The 25,523-nt window shown below is 34.7% G+C and overlaps 1 protein-coding gene across 7 annotated transcripts in view; it reads right to left on the bottom strand.

Moving 5' to 3' along the window:
- The window catches only part of LOC119636804 (sodium/potassium-transporting ATPase subunit beta-1-interacting protein), a 66,396-nt gene that overhangs the window by 4,114 nt on the left and 36,759 nt on the right, over positions 1-25,523 (bottom strand). For 2 of the 7 annotated variants that reach the window (XM_038032438.1, XM_038032437.1), the window contains 5 exons: positions 16,839-16,976; positions 10,652-10,732; positions 10,350-10,547; positions 10,221-10,281; positions 941-3,940 (listed from right to left, as the gene is read on the bottom strand). In XM_038032438.1, coding sequence (XP_037888366.1) covers positions 1,653-3,940; positions 10,221-10,281; positions 10,350-10,547; positions 10,652-10,732; positions 16,839-16,976 — 2,766 coding nt within the window. In that variant the 3' untranslated portion in view covers positions 941-1,652. Of the gene's footprint in view, positions 1-940; positions 3,941-10,220; positions 10,282-10,349; positions 10,548-10,651; positions 10,733-16,838; positions 16,977-25,523 lie in introns of those variants that run through there. The other 5 variants (XM_038032439.1, XM_038032442.1, XM_038032441.1 and 2 more) reach the window with 5 other exon arrangements.

Genomic DNA, 25,523 nt, shown 5'->3' with positions numbered 1-25,523 from the left:
TACTTATCTAATGAATGCTGGCCTCGACTTGCAAGTCAGTAAGAATAAAATTTTTTCGAGTTGACCTCACCCCCGTCCAAATGACAAATGAATCAGGTTATATGCATTCGCCTAGATTTTAACATAATTCCCTCAATGCCTATCACAAGCTTGATATACATCATCAATTTGTAAGTCGGTAAGCATAAATTTATGCCAAATGGATTTCATCTCTGTTGAAATGGTAATCGCGACCGAGAAGAACATCTCAACAGGAATTATATTATATAGTACATGCGTTGATCTCAACGTGATCCTTGTCAATCCTGACCACAAGCTCTGTACATAAATTTCTGCTTATCTGATAAACGCTATCAACCTTGCAAGTCAACGACAATAAACTTGTATCAAATGCATTTCATCTCCGATTAAATTGACAAATTGATTCATTCTTAGGGAAATATAGTTTTTTTCTTACACTCGTACTGCGTGGAAAATTCTCTAAAAACATAGTATCCTATATCTGTATGTCGATAAATACTTAAAGGAGGACATGACAATTTATTAAGGAGTTTTGCAGTTTCAAGAAAAACCAGTAGTGGGTATTGAAAAATTCGACTCAAGCCGAATATTATCTCGAATTTTTTCTCTTTTTTTTTTTAACTAAGCGACTAAAAGGCAACACTTACTAATGATTGAGCTTAATCTATACTTTATGTCTTTATCTTCTTCATGGCCACTCTAAATATAAGATTTCAGCACTATCAATGCGATTAGCTAACTTTCTACCCTCCAGTATGTTTTTGTGTGTGTGTGTGTGTTAATATTTTTATTGTAAATATAATTTTTTATTCCATTCAAATACATATATAAATATATAATACATAATGTGAAACATTAAATATATATATTTTATTATCAAGGCATTTGTTTTTTTCGTTAAAAATAATTCTCAATTATGTTTTTTTTTTTTTTTTTGCTTGAAAATTTCATATTTTGAAATACGTTTTCATATTTCTCTTGCAGAGAAACGAGTGCTAAAATATGAATATTTCAACAATAAAAAAAATAAAAAAATTGAATAGGAAAACATATACATGTAAAAGAAGAAAGTTAAAAATTCAACAAATCAACACATTTTTAGTACACAGCAGTTACTCACGCATATATATATAGGTAGGTATTTATAGACACAAAAGAAGGTTTATAAAATTTACTTAAAAACGTTTACCTACTTTTTCGCACAGCAAAGGAACTATGCAACTTGAAACTTGGCAGCATTGCTTATGAAAATATACAGAGAGAGTGAGAGAGAGAGAGAGAGAGAGAGAGAGGAATAAAGAACTAGAGAAAGAAGAACTCAATGCGACTTGCGGACTATGTAGAAACCACACACAGTTCTCTTGAGTAAAGTTACCAGTAACCAGAAATGTTCAGCAGTCACAGTCTATAAGTCTAGAATAATTGAGAATTTTTTGTGATTTTTCTTTTATTTAAATATTTATAATCTCAAAAAGAGTAGGTGCTTAAAACATAGAGAGAGCGAGCGAGCGAGCGAGAGAGAAAGAGAGAGTATGAAAAGTGAAAAGTGCTCTTGTGAGATAGGATCAATATGAAAAGTTCAAAGTTATTTACAATAAATGTAAGCAAAGAGACTTTATTTTTTTTTTCGTCTAGGCTGCATAACTCAAAGCTTCATTTCTCATACTATTCTCGCGATCCGTAGCTATATTGACACGTATAACACCCTCTCCCCCCGTCATAGAATTGCAGTAAGATCGTGGTCTTACTTTGTTTCCGTCCCGTCGTCCGCTACGACGATTCACATGCGGTGCCAGATCTTTAATTTGTTGCAAACCATTCGGCGTAGATTCTCCAGGACGTGACGTGCTCTTCTCTTTGTCTCTTAGAACAACCGGCTGTGAGTTATTTAAACGATCGTGACTTTTGGCACGAGCAATTTTATAACCATTGTCTGTATAACCGGGCGGTGTATCACGTATCTGATCGCAAAAATTTACCGCAAAAGGTTTGTCTTGAGTAGCCTGGGCTTGTTGGCGCTGACGTCGAATAATGCGTGAAGCCACTGGCGAACGCGGCACGTATTGCGTGGGCATAGCATATCGTTCTGCCACCTCGGGCGATAAGTCAGGATATGGGGCTTGCCCCGAACGCGGTTGAAAAATATGTGGTTTCGGATTGTGCGGCGGTGGTGGTGGTGTAAAATCTGAGGGTGAAATTAATTCATTTCCCTCCACTTGAGCCGGTATAGTCGGCAATGGTATATTTGTGGGACGCGGTATATTACTAGCTCGATATGTCATCGGAGAGTAAGCCGGATGAAATGGTAAACCATTCTGTTGATATAGTATTCTTTGGGCCGGATTCAAAATGTTCACTTGCATGGCCGGATTTTGTAAAGAAGCTGGTTGCAAAATTGCTCCCCTTTCTAGTAAAATACCTGCATTATCATTTGCAAAGGGAAGACTATTATTATTATTATTATTATTACTATTATTGTTTGGACTTAAAATCTTTCTACTACCACTACTGCTATTGTTGTTTTTATTATTATTATCATTGCTATTATTATTCAGAGAATTTTGTTCATTGCTGAGTGAAACAATAGAAGCATAAGAAGGATTTTTATTATCACCTTCGATCTTCTGTATAAAATAATTACTATTAGTCGTTAAAGGAGTAGGTGTGGGCTTAGTGAAAGGTACGTACGTTATGCCTTCATCAGTTTTGAAATTCTGCAATGAAAAATTATCTTCTTCGTATGCCTCGTCGATATTGTTAGATAAACGTTGTTCATTGTTAGATATTTGCGTGTATTTGATATCAGGTCGTTGTACATGATTACCGGAGCTAGTTGTGGTGATGCTATTGTAACCGCTGCCACCTTGTAGGAAGCTACTATAACTAGAGGATTTGGGTGGCTTAGGTTTACCGTGTATGCGGGCGAAATGTCCGCCGCTGTTGCTAGTGCCCACCGTAACATTGTTATTCAAACTATTTGTTAAACTATAGTTACTATTACTTAAGGGACTAGCCATACCTGTACCAGTGCCTGAACTAACGCCACCACCGCATGCACTACCACCTCTACTTCCTCCCGCAACACCGCAACCACTTAAGCTAGATACCAAATTTTGATTCGAATTCTGTAAAGAGGCATAAGACAGAGACGGAGTCGTATCCTGCGTAGGTGTGTGTGTGTGTGGCGAAAAATGATGACGAGAATTATTTGAATACAGTTGATGATCGGCCTTAGCCGTGCTGTCATCGTAGAATGATTGCTTGTATGCTAAATCAACGGCCGTGGTTGTAGGGGCTGGAAAAATACTTGTCGTTGTCGAACCTATTTTACGCATTTGTTTCGGACTATAGAGCATATGAGTTAATGTGCTAGTCTTGCTAGCGTTAGGTGTATTGCTACGGCTGCTGTAATTGCACTTTTGTTGCTTTCTATTACTATAACTACCGTTGTTCGCGTTGAACTGACTATTCAAACTACCACCGCTTAAATAGGTGCGGCCACCACTATTTAGACTACTAGTGCCCTTATTGGGAGTAGCACGATGATTATTATGGTGATGGTGTATCAAAAATGTGTTGCCATTATTTATGGCTTTATTGTTACTGTTAGTTGTTGTTGTCGTACTATTACTAAAATTTTGCTGTTGTTGATCGTATTGATGGAGCTTATGGTGAAGTTTATGCTGTTGCTGTTGGGGTGAGTAATTTGCTTGCTCTTGCATAACGCCATGATGAGTACTGAGATGATAACTGTTACTGTTACTGTTACTGTTATTTAGATGATGATGATTAATATGCTTATTATTGCTGGTTGATAGCATGGTAGCACTTGCCGAAGTCGGTATACTTGTATAGCTCACGTACATTGGATGAACCACGGTGTGCTGGGGACTCTTCGCATCACCATTCATGAAATCGACTGTAAACCAAAAAGTTTAGGTTTCGTTTTATTTAAACAACAACAAAGAAACAAAAATTCATTTGTATGTGTATATATATATATATATATATAAATATGATGAGTGTGTCTGTATGTTTGTGTGTATAAATAATTTGACAATAACACTGAAAAACGACGAACGAACAAGCTTGTACTGCAAACGATACATTTGTGATATTTTCAAAAAAAAGAAAAAAAAAAGGAAAATAAATCAAAAAAATAAAACTTTGAAGGTTTTTCAAGGCCAAGCTTTCGAATGAAACGTAACAAAAGATGATAGCAGAAACAATAAATTCCTTTTTTACAATTAAACATTTTCAAATCTTTTATCATCAACACATTATATATAGAACAACAAGTACATACAAACGCACAAATATATTATACGAGTATTTAGTTATGATTTGATATTAAAAAAAAAAATAAAAAATAAAAAACAAAAAAGACATTAAAGCAATCATCACAAGCAACACATTTATGAATTAATAATTAATATTTGATTACAATTTTACATTTCGATTTTTCCAATATATCCTGCTGCCTTGCCAGGAATACGGATATCAGTGCGAAAAATGGTTCCGTTGAAAAAATTAATTTCAAATCTTTTAATTTTGAATTTTAGAAAATTTCCTAAAATACTTTCTAAGGGTGCATTCACAAAATATGGTATTAAGACCACGGGTTCTTAGATTCATACAAACAACAAACAATTACTTGATAGCGATTCTGTAGAGGGATTTTTTCAACACCTATTAATACTTCCATCTACCCTACAACTTTGACATTTTCAAGACTTTAGTTTGTATCTACTTAGCTGACATAGTGTGAATGAGTTTAAGCTCAAAGCACACACACGCAGCCTTATGAGCCTTTCAAGTCATACTGACGTCTGCGTCTTTTGTTAGCATCCGTCGCTACTCTACTTATACCTACAAAGGTTTTGCATCTCTCAATGGATTTCTAGAAAGTCCCATAAAAATAAAACATATTTTCTAAACAGAAATAAGATTTAAAGTGATAGTGGTAGAGATAGTTGCAGATGTTCTCATAGAAAATGCATTAAGAAATTCGATTCCGTCCTCTTGTCCAATAGTTCACATTTAAGCTGCTTTACAATCCCGGTTGTAGCTAAATTTATTCATCGCATTTCATGGAAGCAATTCGTGAGCTCATTCAGAAACACTACGAAGACACGAAGATAGCCTTATTTACAGCAGGACTTAACGCCAACAGTCTACCTCCAAGTCGTTTGAAGTTCCAAAAACTTGCAAAACAAGATGTCTTTTTATTTCTTAACAGATATTCTATAACTTCGTTTTTCCTCTTGTTCATTGACATGTAGAAGAAGAGGGGAGTAGTTATGGAGTAATAATATAAAACTAATCCCAATGCGCATTCGCCTTGTGGTATACGAGCGTCGTTCGACTTCTGATATGCTGCTTGGTCTAATATTTCATACCAGGCGCCCCCAGGCAGCGCGAGTGCTCCTCCAAACTGCCGTTGGTCATAAACTCCACTTCATTATAGTTGAAAACCCTTTTACCACTAAGTAATATGTTCATATTTAGAAAGCGTTAAGTCCAATGAATAAAATACATGAAAATACATTTCGAGCTTCGATTTTTTGATTTTAGCTATCGCAAGAACGAATATGTGAAATAGTGCATCGTCTTGATAAAGCAATGCTTTCCTTGTCGGCAAATGCGCCTTTGTTTTCATTATTTCAACACTTGAAGGTCGCAATGAATTTGCATAATTCTCGCCGCTGATCATTCGCCTTCCTTAAAATTAATTTTCGTTTTTCATTTTATTCGTTCAGCCGTTCCAACGTCTTATGCGCGATATGGTCGACTTAACCGACTTCACCAACGACTATATATCAGCGCGAAAACTAGGCTTTATTTATGCGAAATGTCGTGATTACTTCATTTCGACAATATGACTTTCTTTAAACTTCTCAGCAAACACTTTATTATTTATTATAAACATAGGAACAAAATCTCCCAGATTACAGATTGCTAAACCTATGGCAAACAACATAGCGATTGGCAATTACGACCGTAACCAATTTTGTCAAAGAACAATCGTCACGACGGTACTCGCATTCAGAGCATCCGTCCATACGCACATAAAGACCAACTATGTGGGGATGACTTTTAATTAGAACAATTGCTTATAAAAAATATGACTTCAATTACGGTATAGTGCTTTCATTTCGCAATTAAATACACCTTCATAAACGTTAAGGCTTTGCATTACATTAAACCAATTTTCGAATACTGTGTCGGATTATTATTTCTGCTGCTCCATCTCGATATTGTAAACAACATCGTGCTTTTGATTTGTTCGCAAAATCAAGAGATTTTGAATTCACATATCTTTCAGCGCATGCGTATTAAGATATCGCCTGTTGTCTTGTAAAGTGTAAAGGCGCTTTAAAAATCAGGGAGAGGAGGAGAGAGGAGCTCCTCTACCTAAGAATTACGTTTGCTTGCAAATTAAAAGGAAGATATATTCATACGTGCATCACATCGTGGACATCGTACATAATTCAGTTCATAATTTTACGCGATCTCGCAGCATTTATAATTGTTCAATCTGGAAGTTGAATTTTTTACTTTGATCAAAAAGTAAAGCCAATATTCAAGATGAACATTCTTTTTTTGTTAAATTGTTTGGGACACACATCTTTGTTAAATTTCCCACGATTGTGGTCACGCAAATATATGTAACCTTTTTTGGAGATCGGAGAGATATCCTTAATATATATATATATATATATATATGTATATATACCACATCTAACGACAATCGTATCATGTCTACAAATTAACAGTTGGAAACCTCTTAACCACGCGTACAACCTATATATTAGTTATAGACGACATATAAGAGAATTGCTCGGATGGGCCAATATGCTGCGCTAAATGAAATCGTTTGTCTACGCGTATGCGTGACTCTCACAGTTTCTTGCAAATTTTTGTTTACTATTGGCTGAGTGCAATCTTGAGATGACCGACACGAACGCGACGATCTATTAGAGATAACATAACATATATTGCGAACACCCCTTGTTTATAAAATATATCTATGTATATGCATATGTATTTACAATTGTAATGAACACACAAAACTAAAATTAACACACAAAATAGTATAATAAATATGTTTTTCATATATATAAATTTAAAACTAACTAAAACATATATATAACTTTGAATAGAGAAACAATTAGTTAAATATTAAATGAATATTTAAAAAGTTTCAATTAAGAGCAACAAACAAATGCATTTAAAATTTTATAATGTTTTTTTTTTGTAGTGTTTTTGTTTTTATAATCATTGTATATAATTAGTAAATAAAAACATTTATGTTTTTCTTTATTCAATTATATGATTATTAGGAACTTTTTAGAAAATTATATTAACTCTTATATGGTACATAATAACAACTAACCAACCAATGCATGCCATATATATGTGTATAAAGCATAAATAATGGATTAAATTATTTACAATCAAAAGAACGAACAACACACATAAACAAACAAAGAATTGAAACTGAGATCAACCCATGCGCCTAGAAAATACAAATTACAACACAACCGTTACAAAACCGTAAACCAATCATAATCGTTATTCATTACACATTCATTGCCAAAATCATCATGCTTTCCTTTGCTTCTTAATTAGATGAGTGAGTGCATGCTGCAATTATGTCCCTTTACTCGAAGCTTACGCTCAATGAAATGATAATCACATATAACTATAAACTTGAATGCTTGTAAAAGCAAAATGCAATGTACGGTTACAAGGAGGATAAGCCATAGCATTTATATGAAATAAATTTCGATATCATAACTACATACACGTATACATACATATATATATCTACAAATATATATATATATATATATATTTATATTTATATTTATATTTATATTTACTGTAATGTACTGTAACCACAAAATATTTAATAAATTCTAAGTTCAAATGAAATATATTCAATGAATCGTATATGAATAAACAAAAATATATATATATATATTGCTTCGCAATGGTATTGAAAAAAAAAAAGGGAAAAGTATTAAAATTTCATTTCAAACTTTTGCAAAGATAGTAATCGCATTGAGAATGTGTGCCTGTGCTAGTCGTCATCCACGCTACCATAAGCAACCGTAAGCTTATTTATGTCAAGGTAATCTTTATCTTGTCAACGGAAATTGAAATTCAACTTCCGTTCATTTGTCTACAGGCTTTGAGGCTTGTAAACAAAAGTGCAAATAGAAAGAAGAAAAAAAACAGCAAAAATAAAAAGCTCCATTCGATTTTGGCCGAATCTTTTATTACCTATCACTTACTAATCGAGTATATGGTTCCAAATGACAGTGAACAGCTATGCTATCTATATCATATCGTCCAGTTTTGAAAAATCGAAAACATTTACGTTACTCTCTATGGTCAAGTGATGAGAGAGAAGCCTTAAAAACGTTAAAAAAAAAAATTTTAAAACCTCCAGCGTAAGATGAAGCTTGAATGCTTGAAATAAGCAACAAAAGTATGGTTTCCTTGAGACAATCGAGTAAAACGTCACAATGCTTTTCACTAATTTCAAGAAAATCAGTCAAATAACTGCGTGGAACCATTTTGCACCGAATGTGTGGATCCTCTTCATCGAAATTCAAACACATTTTTCCTACATTTTAAAATGAAATTTTTTTTGAGCCATTCATGTATCATTTTGATAGATAACTTTTCCTCATTTTTTCCGATAAAACTATTAAGCCATCACTATAGAATGGAAAAGGTGAATCGTGTAGAGGGTTTCATAGGCTTTTTCTTTAAAGTGATATTAAAGCATTAAGACACTTCCGAAAATGATCTAAGAGTGTTTTTGTTCGGTGTTTAATTGCAGCAGCAAGATGAAGTGCGCCGGCCTTCCTCAATTCTTCAAAGAAAGCGTTTTTAGTGCCGAAATTTCCAGATCGCAGAAACGAACAAACCGTTTGCGTGCTACCTATGTCTTAATAAAGCATCCTCTTCATAAACACCACGAGTTTCTTCATAAGCCCTTCATCAGAAGCGTCATCAAATTTTTTGGTGTTCTGTCTAATTTTCAAACACTTTCGACTTAATAGTTAAAAAATCTCACAAGGTTTTTTTTAAACTGTCTATTGACTGCCATTTTCCAAGCGCGTATGGTTAGCTTTATCAAAATTATCTCTTGGAAGAAACGCCACGAAATTTTTCCTGGACACAATTTTTCAAACCCTGGACTTCACAAGAATTGCTTTATAAATTGTGATTTAAAATTTTTCTTACTTACTTTGAGCAATTATCTATGAAGTGGTGCCAAAATTATATGAAAGGAACGCCACGTTTCCTAGGCACACTATTTTAAGTCGTAGCTTTATACTATTTTTTCAAGTCTTTAAATAGTGGTTTATGATCTTCTTTAGCTATTATTATAATTAATCAAAAAGGGCCGCAAATTCTGTAAATATACATATATGGTCTATATATGCATAGATTTTTGGCTGAATCTTTGGTCCGATTCATTTGATTTGCGAGCTTTACAAAGAAGTTTGAGTAAAAAAAACTTAAAACCACAACTTAGAGAGACCTGAAGTAGCAGTTCTGATAGTGGGCGTGTTTGTAAACCAATTTAGTTGGTTTTCGAGCAAAACCGGTCCTGAAGTATAACAAGAAAATTAGTGAACAATTTTATTCCTTCAGTCAACACTTTCAGGGCAGTATAGCATGGCTTTAATAAGACGGCAGTCAAACTTATAGACATAGCTATACTTTACGTACTTTTCACTCTAACCCAGAATATAAGTACCAATAAGCTAAAATTGAAATGTACATTTCAGTGCTCAACAAACGTTTACCAAATCTTATATAGATTCTGTGCAGGATGGAAGAACAGCATGCTGACGGTAGCTTTTCATTTCATTGCTTTTCATCTTTTCAATGGAAACAAATGATTTGCAAAATTTTTATGCAAAAACAATGAAAGGAAAATGAAAGATTTTTAAGTCGAAAAGTCATTGCCCAACATAGCCGAAGCGATTATAAACAACAAAGCATTACCATTTTACTAGATATACTTGTACACGTACACGACGTATTGTCGAATCTAGTCTAAGCACAGACACATACTCGAAAGATTAATTTTTGCAAAGAATTTATTTATTTTTTTTTTGTTTGCTTCCCGATAAGATAAATCCTATTAGAAAGAAAAAGGATTTTGTACTTACATCTGTCATCTTCATCGAGGAATATATAGCTGATTAATATAGCTCCCAGGATACCAAGAAGCTGCGGATAAGAAAAGTTTGCATAATTTTAGAAATTATTTTTAAAAACGTAATAAACGGATTATTTACCGCCAGAGCACATTGTACACCTGAATGTATGACTTCGATTAAATCGTACGTTAGCAAGCAGTCATCTACACGTTCCGGGCGTATGGGACGGTAAGGATCTTCTGAGGTAAAATTTGTGGGATATGTGGGCTTACAGCCGTAACCGTTCACCTCAAACCATGACACGCTACCGGTGCCCAAATTCAGTAAGTCACTATCCTGTTTGTTGTCCAAGGAAAATTCATTAAAACAAAGAAAATAATTCAATTAAAATCCATTCTTTCTTTTTTTGTTTTTTTTTTTTGAAGTTGAATAAGACTTACTTTGTCCAATGTACCCACATTTAAGTAAAAACATATTAAAAATGCATTCCAACCTATCCAGAGAAAACTCCATATTAAGTACTGTATAAAGAGAGAAAGAGAGAGAGAGAGAGAGAGACGCATGAAATGTAAAAGTTTCACTTCATTTGCATGATAATAAGTACTTTGTTAAATTGTTTGAATCGTGTTTGATTTGTTTATTTATTTATTTTGTTCATTTATTTTGGTTGAGCCTTTGTTTAGATAACCTATGTTATGTGTGCGATGATAGTTTTATTGTTTAAATATTTACAGAAAAGCAAGAGTTCGCGAACGTTGAACGCTTTTCGAAGTGATTAATGCCACGGATCGTTGAAATGATTATTTGATTATTTATATGATTAAGAAAAAGAGCGTTTCCTGGCCGAACTGACCAAATTCTAAGGTTTGATTTAAGTGAACAATTAGAAATTAATAAATTTTAATTCCCGAATTTCTCTTGAGTGGATCAGTGGGCGATTCATGTTAGCTATTTACCGATTTTAACTCAAAGAAGTCTGATATATAAAGAAACAGGAATTAGTGTGTTTTTTGTTGTAGCTTAGGAATCTAACAATAATAATAGGGACTAGTAATACCAGCAAATGCGGCAACGCAAAAGCCCTATCTTCTAGCAACGACAATGACAAGTTCCATGCTAAACAAAGAGCACCTGTAGACAGCAGCTTTTCTTTGCTCGAGTGATCTTTTTTGCATCGTAAGCGAATTTTTTTGAGAATCCCAAGCGCGAACTTTCATGGGCTTACCATCCATATCAACTGCGGGACTGAATTAATTTGGCGGGAGAACTATGCTCTGTGTCTAGCGGAACCAGAGAGGTGTTTTTCTGCATGACATCCGCCCATTCGTCCATATAGAAAAGCCGATTAGCCATACGTTGGAAGCATTCACCTGAGACATGGTAGCCCGCGCTAAACTCCGTCCAATTATCGCTTGTGTGCTTCGATTGGTCATGTATCGTTGAGCAGCGCTTCACGTCTTACGAAAATGTACCAAAACGAGTCAATGATTGGCTTATTTGAGAAGAGCACCAGTTCGTTTCGCGGCGCGTCCGCAGAATGTCAAACAAGTGGAAAAAATGTGTAACCAGCGATGAGCATATGAAATTAAGCGCATATTAAGTTTGTGCGGATGTATGGAAAACGAAAAAAGACTTGTGATAGACTCGACTTTCATTACGCCGATTCAGAATCACCTTCTTCAAGCTTTTACTTCTTTTCTTCTCACACTAAACGTGCATTTTTTGTATAAGGTTTCGATTTCAAAAATTATATATATATCTCGAGTGGATGTTTGATTTCAAATTCCTTACAAATATCAAACCGTCATTCGCATAAACTTGGCGTAGCCTCGGATCTATTCCAATATGCATATTAATGTACACTTTAACAAATCGGAATAAAGCAACAAGTTGTGAAATCGTAAAGTAATCAGTTCTGAAATTTTGTACAGCTTAACCTGATGAAGGCGACAACAAAAAGTTTCAGGCTGGGGATCAGTCGATTCGAAGCTAATTTTTGCATTTGGATTTATATCTACGTCGAATCCACCGTCGGGTTGACGGTTATCCAAAGAAAAGCCATACGACGATAAAGTTGGTGTCGAGTAGCATATTTAAAGGGGAAATTAAGCAAAATATCATTATAAAATTTCGAATCCTGCTAATGGCGCAATTTTCAAAATGTTGGGAAGAGCAAATAACTATTTTCGATGCTTTCGTCTTCTGCCGCCTTAAAATGTATAATAAGAAAAGGAAATGTGTTCGGGAAATATTAAGGGAACAAATGAAAAATTAGAAAAATTTAATTCAAGGAAAATATAAATTAAAACTAATTCACTTTGTTCATTTAATTATTTACTATCTTCCTCCTTTTCTCTTTCTTATTATCATTCATACATCAGCGATATTGTAAATACAACGTCATTTCTATTCCGGGCAAAAGGATTTCACTCGACTCGATAGCAATCGGTTTATATAAACTCACAAAACTATACTGTCGAAAAAGACGGTTAATACGAGTGCGCACTCGACGTCGACAGCCATAAAACGGCGCTTGCTTTGCCACTCCAGCAACGTTCTAGGTCGGAATTTCAAAGGAACGGACAGATGGGCAGATGTACCTATATGTCCCCTGTGGTAGATATGAAAACCGTTTCGTCATCTAAAGAGTTTAAAAGTAAAGAATGTGTGTGTATGTTTTTTTTTTTTTTGTTTTTGGTATGCTCTATTCACGTATCGCTGTGCCAGTCAGAAAGAAAGAGAAAGAAGTAAAGAAGTAGGGAAGTGGTGGTTACAGCATAGTGGATATGCGGTCAATCGATGACTGATTTGGCTTACCGACTGAGCACCCGCTACAGGTACAACCAAAGTAAACTTTACCGCACGGAGATTTGAAGCAGCGTACACCGAATTGGCAGAAGCGATTCTCAACTACTCGGCTACTCATGCGGACCGTCATGTAGAATTTCTTTGGTTTTCCCTTTTATTTACTTGACATTTTACTTTATTTCTTCTTCTTATTCTTCTTTATTTGCATTTGCCTTGTTATTCGTATATCGTTGATGTCACAAATAATTTGTTAAATATGCAAACAAATAAAAAACTTATTACGATTCGAAAATAAGCGAAAACCATCAAGTCATAAAACGATAGTATCGATATTATTTTTCATAAAGTGAATCGACTGGATGCGACTGAAGCGGTACGCCAACCACTTAAGTAAGGCGACAACAGTTTTCGTTATTATTTACCTTTAAGTAATTGAACGACTGTCTCCTAACGTTGAGATTGAATGTTTGTTAATCACCCGCAAATTGCATCATCAAGTTACTATCTCTAAGCGTGATCTCTGGAAAGTTTTCCGTTTATGTATCACATGAAAAATTTAATTTTTTTGAAAGTTATCTTAACTCATCAATGATTGGCTTTAATGCAAAAGCCAAGAATTTTTGCATAAGGGGGGGTGGACAGATTGGTTAAGCAGAAGTCAACAAGTTGTTATAAACGATGAAAAATAACTTTAGTATACGTCGTTTAAGTTCATGATTCATACGCTGCTGCTGCTGCTGCTGCTGCTTTCTTTGTCATACAAATACCGAGAAACTTTTTTTTTTTTTTTTTTCTTAAATTGTATAAGATTTCATGTTTGCTGCTATTAACGATTGCATGCGTTATAAAATGTTTTTACTGCATATTAGTTTCAGTTATAAAAGCAAAGTTAAAGTTGAAAGCAGTCGTCTCTTTGGCTTATTTTTATTTTTCTTCCCGTTTTTGCTGCGCATTCTGTGCATCAGAGCATAAAAAAAACAGTTAAATGAATTTTTAAGTTTAGTTTTATATAATACATACACACGCACACTTTTTTTTTTTTTTTTAGGTCATGCAAATGTGTTTTACTCGCAAATAATACATGCATCCATCTATTTATTCGCATACGCGTGCATACATGAGTAAGTAAACCCGTCGTCGGTCGTTCTTCTCCACATTTGAACAGTAATGCAGATAAAAAGGAGGAAATCCATTATCATTGTTTAAATATTTAGACACTTCGTTGATGTGAAATCGATATTGAAAAGCAATCATTTACGCTTGTCAAACGCACGCACACATACGCACGCGCACACATTCATGCACACACTTGCGCATCCGTTTTCATCGCTGCAAAGCTCTGTCATCATCCTTTCGTTAATTTGTCGAATAAAAATGCTATAGGACTGAGTGACTGACTGCGTGCTTGATAAGCAACCACGATAAAATTTTATGCCGATTACGATGAGCTATTAGTTAATCTCTTTAATTGTGCATAATATTCTCATTATATGCTACAATCTCTACGATAGAAAAGGGGAAAGATTTAATGACTTTTATTTGAATTTATTATACACAAAGTGAGCGTTCCATACGCACACACTATCTCATAAAATATATGAAATTACACTCTATATATAAAGTTATATTATCCCAAGCAAAAAAAAAAAAGAAAACAACAAAAATAAACAAATATTGTTAGATTTCAATATTTCAAAAAAGCATTCATACCCTCCGATAACAAGACGTTCACAAACAATGGGTCGAGGAAAAAATTCGTGGCAACTTCAACGATAACCAAATCCAAACATGAAGCCTCGCTTCCGGTTCGGGAACACACCCGCTAGACTGCAGCCAACTCCCTGTCTCTTTCTATTTGTCTGCTTCTTTCCGACCGTTACCGTGTTACATGAATAGAGGAGATTCCCTAAGTGATTGCTCATGTTAAAAAGAAAAAAATCTGCAAACCACTGTTAAAACGATGCGATATCCGATCAAAGCTAAAGACATTAATGACGGGTGACGAAAAGTCGGTCGCATGCCACACTGATATGCCAGAAAGATCAATTTCAACGATAGGTGAAATTGCACAAATGGTTGCAAAACCTGGATGAAGGAAACATAAGATAATGTTTTGTGCTTAATGGGAAGAGAGGGAAATCAAGCGTCATAAGATGCTCCCATCTAGCCAGACGATTAATTTCTCTACTGTCAAATATTACGGTAATTTATTTTTTTTTTTTTTTTTTGAAAAACGCCACGAACTTTTTCTTGGCACAATATAAGCGCAAACCAATTTATCAACATTTGTGTATACTTAAGCCATATGTAAAAGAAATGGAAATGAAATTAAAAAACAGGAAAGAAAAATATGTATTCAGCTTAGGTCGAATAATTGTACGCTTATGTTTATCATTTCAGAGGCAAAACAGACTGGAAACCATGCTTATCTGCCCTCACTTATCCACAGATGAATTTGGTGGAATTATGAACTAACACCCGTTAGTTCATTATTGTCCCTAACACGACGATAATGAAAAGTAATTCGAGTTCTCTAAGCAGCGAGCAGTTAGGATTGTAGTCATGGACTTGGAAGGAAAAAGCGGGCAGAAAAAACGATTCAGCTAATTACCCGTCTTATAGGGTTCTGGAGATTTATCGCTTACAAATACTTCGTGATTCGAATAAAATTTCCTTATGGACATTAGAATGCAACTCTTAGGTGCACTCTTGTCAGCCCAAGAACATGTACTATTAGGTCAATTCGGTTAAGTATGAACGAACGCGAAATTTAACTTTCAAAATTTCTTTCTCCTTATCAGCCTCGCCAAACGTCGTGTCAGCGAAGAAGAGCTCGATACGAGAAAGTCGGAGAGTAGAGTGAACAATCAACCATTAAGTGCTGTCAAATTGTGCAAAATCATGGATTAAACCAGAATTGGGCGACTGCCGGCCCTACTTTTAAAATTTCAGATAACCCAATTTGTTCGCAGCATAGCAGTGTTGCATACGATTTGTAACTGCATTCACTATCGGCTCTACGCAGTATTTTTAATCAAATTGTACTGATTGACGATAAAAACTTGCCCACCCCTGGTCTAAATTATATACGAGATATAGTATTATCACACTATAGTATTATGATTTATTTAGACCAAAGAAATGAATTGTAGGACTAAAATGAGGGATAAGCTATAACAACCACCACTAACGGCTAATAGATTTTTGTTGTATCCGAGATACAACGTTTGTACGATCAAATGAATTGTTTTGCTTTTCATTTCGCGTTTAACGCTAGACCTACCTTTGTGTTACAATGCATACATTTTTCTATCGAAGTGGCCCGTATTGATCTCATTCGCAGAAATGCAGGAGCGAAGCTGCAATCTTGTATGAACATTCCTCGACTGATTAAGAAGACAAGGTCAGAAAATGGGTGTGATCTACCGACACATACCTCCGAAATGGATAGAGAAGCTGAAGTGCTCTCGAAAATAACCAGTAATTGTTTCATATTTTAGTCTATAATACCCGGTCCCATCCCATCCATTTCTGCATCCATCAGTTTGCCAATATATCCATCTATACTTATTTAAATATAATTTTTCTTCTTCATTGTTTACATATGCGCGTCCATGCTATACTTTGAATATGTTATAGTAGAGCTCAGCCTATCCGTAACACAGCCCTTGAGAGGGGGATTTAAAGATTCGTTTTCCATCGATTATAATTTTTTTCTGTTCTGTTTATATATTTATTTACGTGTATATATTTATTTATCATTGTTACTGTTTTCATTCGTAATAAATCGATTGCATTGCTATGGCAGGATATACTTACTGTTATTATATATTTTATTCTAAAGTGATATGCTCCATAAAATCCAAATATTATAAATAATATGTGAAAGAAGTTTACAAATATAGGCGCCCACATGTATCCGAGAAAATCGAATACTTGACGTTCGATTATTGTTATCTGTAAAGAAAGAAGCAAATAAGCAAACAACAAAATATGAAAAACATCAAACAATGTAAACATTAAAATAAACGTATATGGATAGATACATTTATGAACGGGAATCATAAGTCAAGATATATGTAAACATATTGTGAGGATTTTATAATAATTTAAATATGGTTTTTTTCCATTTGGATAAACTTGAGATATTATTGACTAAATACCATAAAAATTTGGGAATAAATTTATAATACATATATACAGCCGTAGGCACACAGATGGCAAACATTTCACCGTTAGAGTAAACAGAAAAATTTATTAATAAATTTATAAAGAGAGGCAACCAAAAAGACTATATTGGGCCGATGCCAAAAATGTGGTCCGATTTGAAACTTGTTCCTTGGGCTAAAAAATGTGAATGCACCAAATTCCACCACAATATCGCAAAGTATGCGAACCGCAAGTTGACCAAGAGGAAACGAGAAGGTTGTGGAGTTGTATTTAAATTTGACTAGCAGAGACACAAACCAAAAAGGGTAACAAAGCTCGGTTAAATAGCGTCTCTTAAAGTCGAATTTTTTCAGGATTTTTTTTTTAAATATTATGAAGAAAATACGACTTTACGTTAATTATTTAAAACTTAGTGTGAAAAGGCCTTTTTCTTATGTCATACACAAGACTGAAAAAATAAAAGTTTATGCAGCCAAACGAACATTCGAACTGTGTATGGTATTTATGAAGAGTCCCCGAGAATCATATCATGAGGAGTCCATAGAAATAGCACAAATACGCAGCTTTTCAATAAAACATTCTTTAGTATTGGGTACACTGAGCTGTGAATTACTCAATAGTGTTGGCTAGAATTGAGAGGAGACTTCCATGTGCTCTCGAAGAAAGGAGAATTACCATGAAAAAGGCAAAAAAACGACTAATACGTTCACGTAACTAAAATGTATTAGAAAAAAAACGGTACGTGGGGGAAGGGGGGAGGATGTAGTTCCATTAAATTGACAGGAATTACTATCTAGTTAAATGAAAACAAAACACGGAAATAAACACTTAGGAAAATTACTCCTTTCATTCCCAAAGTGTCACATGGCGTAACGTCTGTCCGTCGTCCATAAACACGCATTGTAGACTGCAGCGACGAAACAAGTAAACTTGTATGGAGGTGGGGAAATAGCATTTGGTACCTTTTCTTGGGGCGAATTGGAATCCTTGAAGAGAGACAAAGGGCCCGGTTCGAATGCTTTTTCAGTCTATGCTACGAAATGCAATATTTGTGGAAGATAACTAAACAAAGCATTCTGTAACTAAGTTTTGAAAGGGCCAGCGCACAGCCCCGGTATACTAATCTACTAAGAAATTGTATAAAGGCAAAGAATGCAAAAAAAAAACTATTTTTAAATAACGGTGAGCGTATCAAGATAAGTTAATATTCTGCAGCGAGATTTCAAAAGCTTATCGAAAGCGTAGGTGTCAGTTATGAAGTCGTAACAGCATAGACGACAGGAAATATTAAATAAAGGTTAACTAAAAAAACTATTTTTTGGGTTTGGCACAATTTGTTGTAGTTTGGAAATATTTCTATGTTCGCCGAATTTCTGAAATTAAATTTATAACTAAGTAAGAGAGGTACAAGCCAAAGAAATATGAAAAATTTTTATATCTTGAGATTTGTTCCACCCTACACCACTTGTGGAAAGGTGGTGTATTAAGTTTAGGCAGTGGTGTATAGCACCCAAAAGTGCTTGCGATAGACCCAGTTTTTATTACACCGATCGATTTTGTGAATCTGGCAGTCCATCCGTCCGGCTTGTTTTTCGTGTTCAACCTACAGAAAAGATCGTTATGTGAATAACTGAAGCGTTATGTAGAGAATTTAATGGTAGGCCGTGTTCAACTATAGTGTTTTTACGCTTATGGTGAAATCTTTGCTATTGATGTGTCTGCGGTTGTGCACAACAGTTAATTATGAGAAAATATAGTAATAAAAGAGAAAAAAAAGGTACAGTCATACACTTCATATTCAAATTCGATTATCGGGCTGCCGAGCTAGTTACGAAGCACGACCATCAAGTTTCGATAAAATTGAAATGTGGCTACAGCTATAGTGAATGCCAGCCTCGGTCAAAGCCACAAAAATTACTGCCCGCGTATATAACTCCAAGGCTGCGATCTTCTCTCGCTCCTTTCTCTCTCATCATCACTACGGTCTTCATGCACATACAGTGGACATCCTCTGAATGTCTAATTGATTGCAAAAGCGCAGGATATTCTGACAGCGCTGCGATTTTAAACAAAGAATCATGCGGTTGGTGGTAAAGAAAATGAAAGGTGCTTTCAACTGCCATTAGAAAAAGTAAGAAACTTTTTAATCACTTTCCACAAATCAAGTCTGAGAACTAAACTACATTTCCCGTAACAAGGCACAATTAAGCAATTTCTCTTGGGTGCTGGGGTGCTTGTATTAGAGAATGCTCTAACGACGGTGTGCCACTTATTTATAATGTGTTTTATTAATATTCCGATTCCTATAAGTATATGTAAATTCGCTTACGAACTAATGAACATGGCACATAAGAGATCCGTTCTATATCATTAATCTCGTACTTAATTTCATGTAAATGTTTGCTCCAGATTTTCTTCGTTCTATTGTTTAAATTGCAACAAATTGCTAAAAATGATAAATCTTTATGAATTCTTAACTGCGTATGCATGTGCATGAATACTGCAAAATTTATTGAAATGCTACGAATTTCACACATACATAAACAGCATGTTAAACTTTAGAAACGTTTGTGCACATAACACGCTTCAAGTGTAATTTAAAACGAAGTCTTTGTGTTGTGTGCAATTATCTTAGATCTTGTCTTAACATAAATACATAAGTGCTGAGTTGCCTCGTTGTTTGTAATCGCATGTGCGTGTACTTACATGCGTACACTCATATACATATTTAATAAATCTTACAGACACATGCATGATTTAATGATTTGATATAAAATTTTTGAATGACTCTCTAGTTTGCATTATAAGAATGATTCTTCTCAACCTAGCAGTGTAAGTCTAAGTTAAATTTTAAAAAAAATTTTTTATAATTAATTTTACGGAAATTCTTTTATAAAAAGTTAAAAACAATCTTTAATAAAAGTAAAAAAAAAAAAATATGCGAAGATGTCGTTGTCGTATAATTAGTTGGGCCTGCATGGAAAATAACTGACAAATCATTGGCAAATAAAAACATTATAGTGGGCCACAACCCACCACTACTTGTCCTACAGGTTGTCATATAACGATTCTTCAAAATAGGGATTTTATATAGGAAGTCATTGTAAAAGTTGTTCTATCCGTGCCATTTCCAATGGCGTTCGTCCTTGGGCTAACATACGTCAGTGCACCAAATTTCATCAAAATATCTCAAAAATTGCGGCCTGTATACAAGAATACATGGACAGACGGATAGACAACACAGCTTAAGTGATTCTGAATCGATCAGTATAACCGGTGTAGGGCAAAAGCACACTCGGACAAACTGAAAATATCCTGTACCGCAAGTGGCGTAGGGTATGCAAATTAATTTAAAATTTCTTCGAAATTAGTGACATCACTATGAGTGATAGCCTTCTTGCCATAGAAAGTTCCCTTCAATAGAGAATACTCTAGAAATGTATTTTAGCTTTCGCTGTAATATGCGGGGCTCAGCAAAAATCACTATGAAATTACTTAACAATTTATTGATGCCACCTGGAAATCTAGGGAATGAAGTATCCCTACCCAAGCGATAAAGTTGAATACACATCAGCTTTGAATAGTAAGAAGAAGAGATATACGCATGGCTTCTCATGCCTTTTTTTTGCATACACAACCAACGTAGGAAAGCGATATACAAGAATTTCCTAAGATTAATATAAAAAAAAAAATTCTGATCCGCAACTCCCATCATGGGCATAAAGAGCAAAAGTGTTAGCAGTCTTTACGTATTAGCATAAGATAAACGGGACAAAAGATTCGGTTCAAGGCGAACGTAACTTTCTTAGTTGTTTTTACTCAACTTGATATCAAATTGCGATTACAAATTGATTCATTGTAAAATTTTATTACCAAGAAATGCTGTTCGCGTTGTCTGTAAGAATTGTAATCCTTAGCAAAAAGAAAAAGAACAGATTAAGAGAAAAAAAACAAGCAATTGTTTATCCACTGAACCATGGCTAAAGTAAACAAATTTTATTGTTATTCAACACTTTCTTATAAAACTGTGTCGCTAATAATGACTTGACACGAGCGTACACACCTCAGAAATAGATTTCAAGAAAAGAAAAAAGTAAGAACGAACAATGGCAAAAAAGTTCTCTCCTAGTAAGCAAAACAAAAACATTGCAAGAATATGCATAAACCCATTGAATTAGTTAAAGTAAGGATTTAGAAACGCGAAAAAGCAAAAAGAAAAAAGAAATAAGAAAAAAACGAACAAAAGCTCATAATGTATTCAAATGCATAAAATTATATCATTTTCCGAGAGCGTAATAAGCTCATACCTACATCTACATGTGTGTAGGCTAACAAGTCTTTTTTAGTCTGGTTCATACTTGGATTGTTACCTTTGTTATTGGCACTTGGCGTCCGAGGCAGCAATTGTCAATCGCAAGAATGCCATTCAAATAGTAATTCGCAATTCCGCCGACCATTGACGTTATTGTTATTAAAATGTTAACGCGAATGTTATTAAGATAATGTAAGCACAATAAGCTCGCTATGACAAATGAATTTTGTGTTTTTATTATAATCGCTTGAGTGACGGGGAGTATATTATATTTATCAAATATTTACAACAACGCAATAGAAAGATTTTATAAGGCGCACATATACTTTTTATTGGCTTCAATTTGGACGATTTTATGCAGAGTTGTCTTTTACTTTATCTTTTAATTGCCTCGTAGTCAATGTTTTGGTAATGTTTGGCACCATCCCCTCTTCATGACTCTGCCTAGGTGAAGAGACTTGGCACCAAATTTATTCATCTTTCCCATGAGGTCAAGTTGAAAAACTAACACAATCAGAAGACTGATAGTTGACTCTTTCTTCAAACCTACAGCTCCATAATGAAATCACTGATGTCAAGTTCAAATCGAATTTAGCATGGCCAATAATGCAGTATTACTTTATGATCCCGAAACATTTTAATTGGCCTTAACAAACAATGGCTAACAAAACAAAATTGTTTCCCTTCCCTGGCATGATGAATCATTCAGGGCATCTCTCCTTCCAGTGCAATTGGATGATGATCAGAAAGAAGCGAGGAAAGAGACAGAGATAGTGATCTGTTGATCACCAACTGAGCACTTGCTATAACCACAACGGCAGTCCAATGACTATATAAAAACTCTACAAATGGACAGTACATCATCAAACGTCGGTTTGCCCTGCTGTTGGCAAAATGGAGTAATGGCGTCTTTGATTCGAAAGCCTGGTTGAGTGGAATCTATGTAAATGCCCCTGGTTCGACCCTGTAGAAGCCATCAGTCGATAAAGCTAAGCCAATGTAGGAACAATTTCAAATTATTTTTCTTAGCGAAAATCTAAACAATGTTCACAACCTAATCGATACATCTGACTCACTGCCTGTTATAAAAACAAGCCCTGTTAACGCTTGTGCATTGTCAATGTCGTGACTAGATGACAATCATCAACAAATATGGATTTAGCGCGACTGCTAATAAACGTTGATTTAGTCAAGTCTGAAAGAGTGCCCTATAGTTTTCAATTACATTTCATTGAAACATGAATATATAGATATAGTTATGATTACTTTTGATTAAGCCTTGCGGTATTAGAATGTCAGAACTATCGCCATTTACACGTTACTGTTAACAAATAGTGTAATTCAGTTGATATTCATGTAGTTGAGCTGAAAACATGGATAAATAAATAAATCAATAAATGGAGAAAGGGAAGAGCAAGAGTATAAATCACTGCTTCTTTAGAGGGTTAAAAAATTGATTTTTCTTTGTATTTTTCATTATTCATGCAATTAGATGTAACCTAACCAAAATCATGTGTTTATAGATCAAAATTACTCACTTAACGATTTGAATGTGCGTCAAATGAACATCAGTGATTTAAAGTGGAATGATTGGACAAATTTAATGGAATCAGGTTCAATGTGAACGCACCGTTAGTCACTCTTCAATTATTTATCATTATTAAAACTTCAAAACCAGATAAGTCATACTAACGGTTCACACACAATTACAGGGAAATCTCAAATGCCAAATCGATTAACTCCACTTTTCTGTTTTTTTTTTTTTTTTTTTTTTTTTTTTTTCAAAAAAAAAAAAACTTGCTCGATTGACGCCCAGCTGTATATATTCAAAACAAATTTCTCTAATAATGAGTTCAAAATACTAACTTCTTGACCTACATGGTAATTACCGGTTTGCTCGGGCTATGCGAAAACAAGAATGTCGATCATGTGACCGAACTTGCGCAAAATGTGTACTAACTCTGGTAAATTTATTTTGGCGAAACGACAGGAATTATGAAATAGTAAACAACGCCTGGGCCCAGGTGATGGTGCTCGACAGCGTTAGTTTGTTATACATAATACACCGACTTGATCACAAATATTCCATTGGAAATAAAACGAGCGATCTACCCAAAATGCCATTCTACCGTTTTTAGGTTTGGTATCGTACGATAGCTCAACAACGAGAACAATAAACTGGCACCAGATAAGTCTTCCTTTTCCCAAAGCCATTTTAGGTTTTTTACATTTTACACTTTTTCTCGATTTTTTGTTCTATGGAGCTAAACGATATGGTAAACGTAAACCATTCATATAAAGCGAGAAATCGGGTTTATTGCAAAACACCCTGCCACAAAACCATTTTAGGTTTAAGATATTTTCATAAAAAAATCCTGGCCGGAGCAACCTTTTTGAACCCTTTCTACGAGTACTGCATGCTTGCGTGGCGAAAAAATCTAGTTGACCATGTGTCAGGGTGAAAATTAGTTCCTAAACGTAAATTGGCAAAGAAGTAAATCTTACCGAATGTGGGGCACCAGCACATGTAAGGACTCTCAGGAACTGTTTGTGGTTTATGATGAACATTTTTTCACGACATAAAGCTTAAGTGGACTTAAGTGAGACTAGTGTGATCGAGATGAATCTATTTGTTTGATTCCGCTCCACGCAGAATTTCTCACGAATAGTGAGGCCTTTAGAAAAAGGTTTAACTTTTATTATTTTATGATGGAAATAATTGGCCCGCCAAGCCCCTGTAAAGGCAAAATATTTGGGAAGCCAATTGACTTTCCTAAATTTGGATCACGTCATGTGATGTTTCGGGCATCCTTCAATATGCGTGCTATCACGGAAAGTATGCCTTTTGCAGGAAAGTCAAGTTGTAATTATACCAAAACGGTCGAATGACTGTAGTCGGCGATTTAATGCGGGATATGTGGAGCCTTGCTCTTCTATAATGTTCTTAATTGGTTTTCTTAGTTCTTTATTTGTTTAATCAATCAAAAAACTTATTTGGTTTTGCATTAATCTTGTTACTGTTGTTTTTCATATATATGTATGTTGCTTGCATTCATATTGTTTACGTTTTTCACATTTTTATCGATTTCCTTACTTTCCCGTATCAAACAATATGATAGCGTGTCTTCTGATAGCATTCAACACTTTGAACATATTCACCTGAAACACCAAATAAACCACCGGTACAGCAAAACTTCGCTTATATTCCCACATTTGAGGGAGAAAATCAATTTGAAAATTTCATAATAATGTACACAATATGTATATATGTAAATAAAATATATGTAAACATTTATAGATTAATCCCGTATTTGATGAAAAATTTCTAATTTGAAATACCTCCCCTAACCCTAGAAATATATGGGAAACTTGCTTGTGTCGGGCTTCATCATGACAGGTTTACTTTTTCTTAAAAATGTGATGATATTCTAATAAGACAGGCAAACGTGACTTTTACTCTGCATTCAACTACTTGCTGTTTTAACTTGCCCCCCCCCAGCCAAGGGAATATAAGCGAAGTTTCGTTATATATCCAGCCTAAGGAAAGCGATGTGTAAGTGTAAACCAATAGCATATGGTTTGAGAACTAAAAATACGGAAATCAACATAAGTGCAACTAACACGTAAAAGCATATAAACTTTATAATTGATTAACTTGAAGCTGCTACCGCTTTTCCACAATCATCATTTTACTCTCAACACTTTACTCTATTTTTCATACGTTTGCTTGTGAAAAGATCTTTCAACCTGAGTAAAGTAAATAAGAAATGAACGTAAACTCCACTATTGTGTAGTGGAATGCAAAAACTCGTTGCCTTTTAAAAATTTGTATATGACCCAGATAACGAATAAATTTTACAATTCAAAATGTTATATTCTCCATAAAGAGGGTAATTGGATTATTTGGTAAGAATTCGTCGTCGCTTACTTTCTTTCTTAAGCTAGAAAAAGTTTTCTATCGAACTGTAGTAATAAAGTCATGGAGATGATTTGGAACTGTCATCTTGCTCCCGTGATATACA

The sequence above is a fragment of the Glossina fuscipes genome, unplaced genomic scaffold (genome assembly GCF_014805625.2).
Source record: "Glossina fuscipes isolate IAEA_lab_2018 unplaced genomic scaffold, Yale_Gfus_2 28, whole genome shotgun sequence".
NCBI classification, from domain to species: Eukaryota; Metazoa; Arthropoda; class Insecta; order Diptera; family Glossinidae; genus Glossina; species Glossina fuscipes.
Note: the sequence above shows the minus strand (reverse complement) of the source record. Positions and strands in the feature narration are given on the sequence as shown.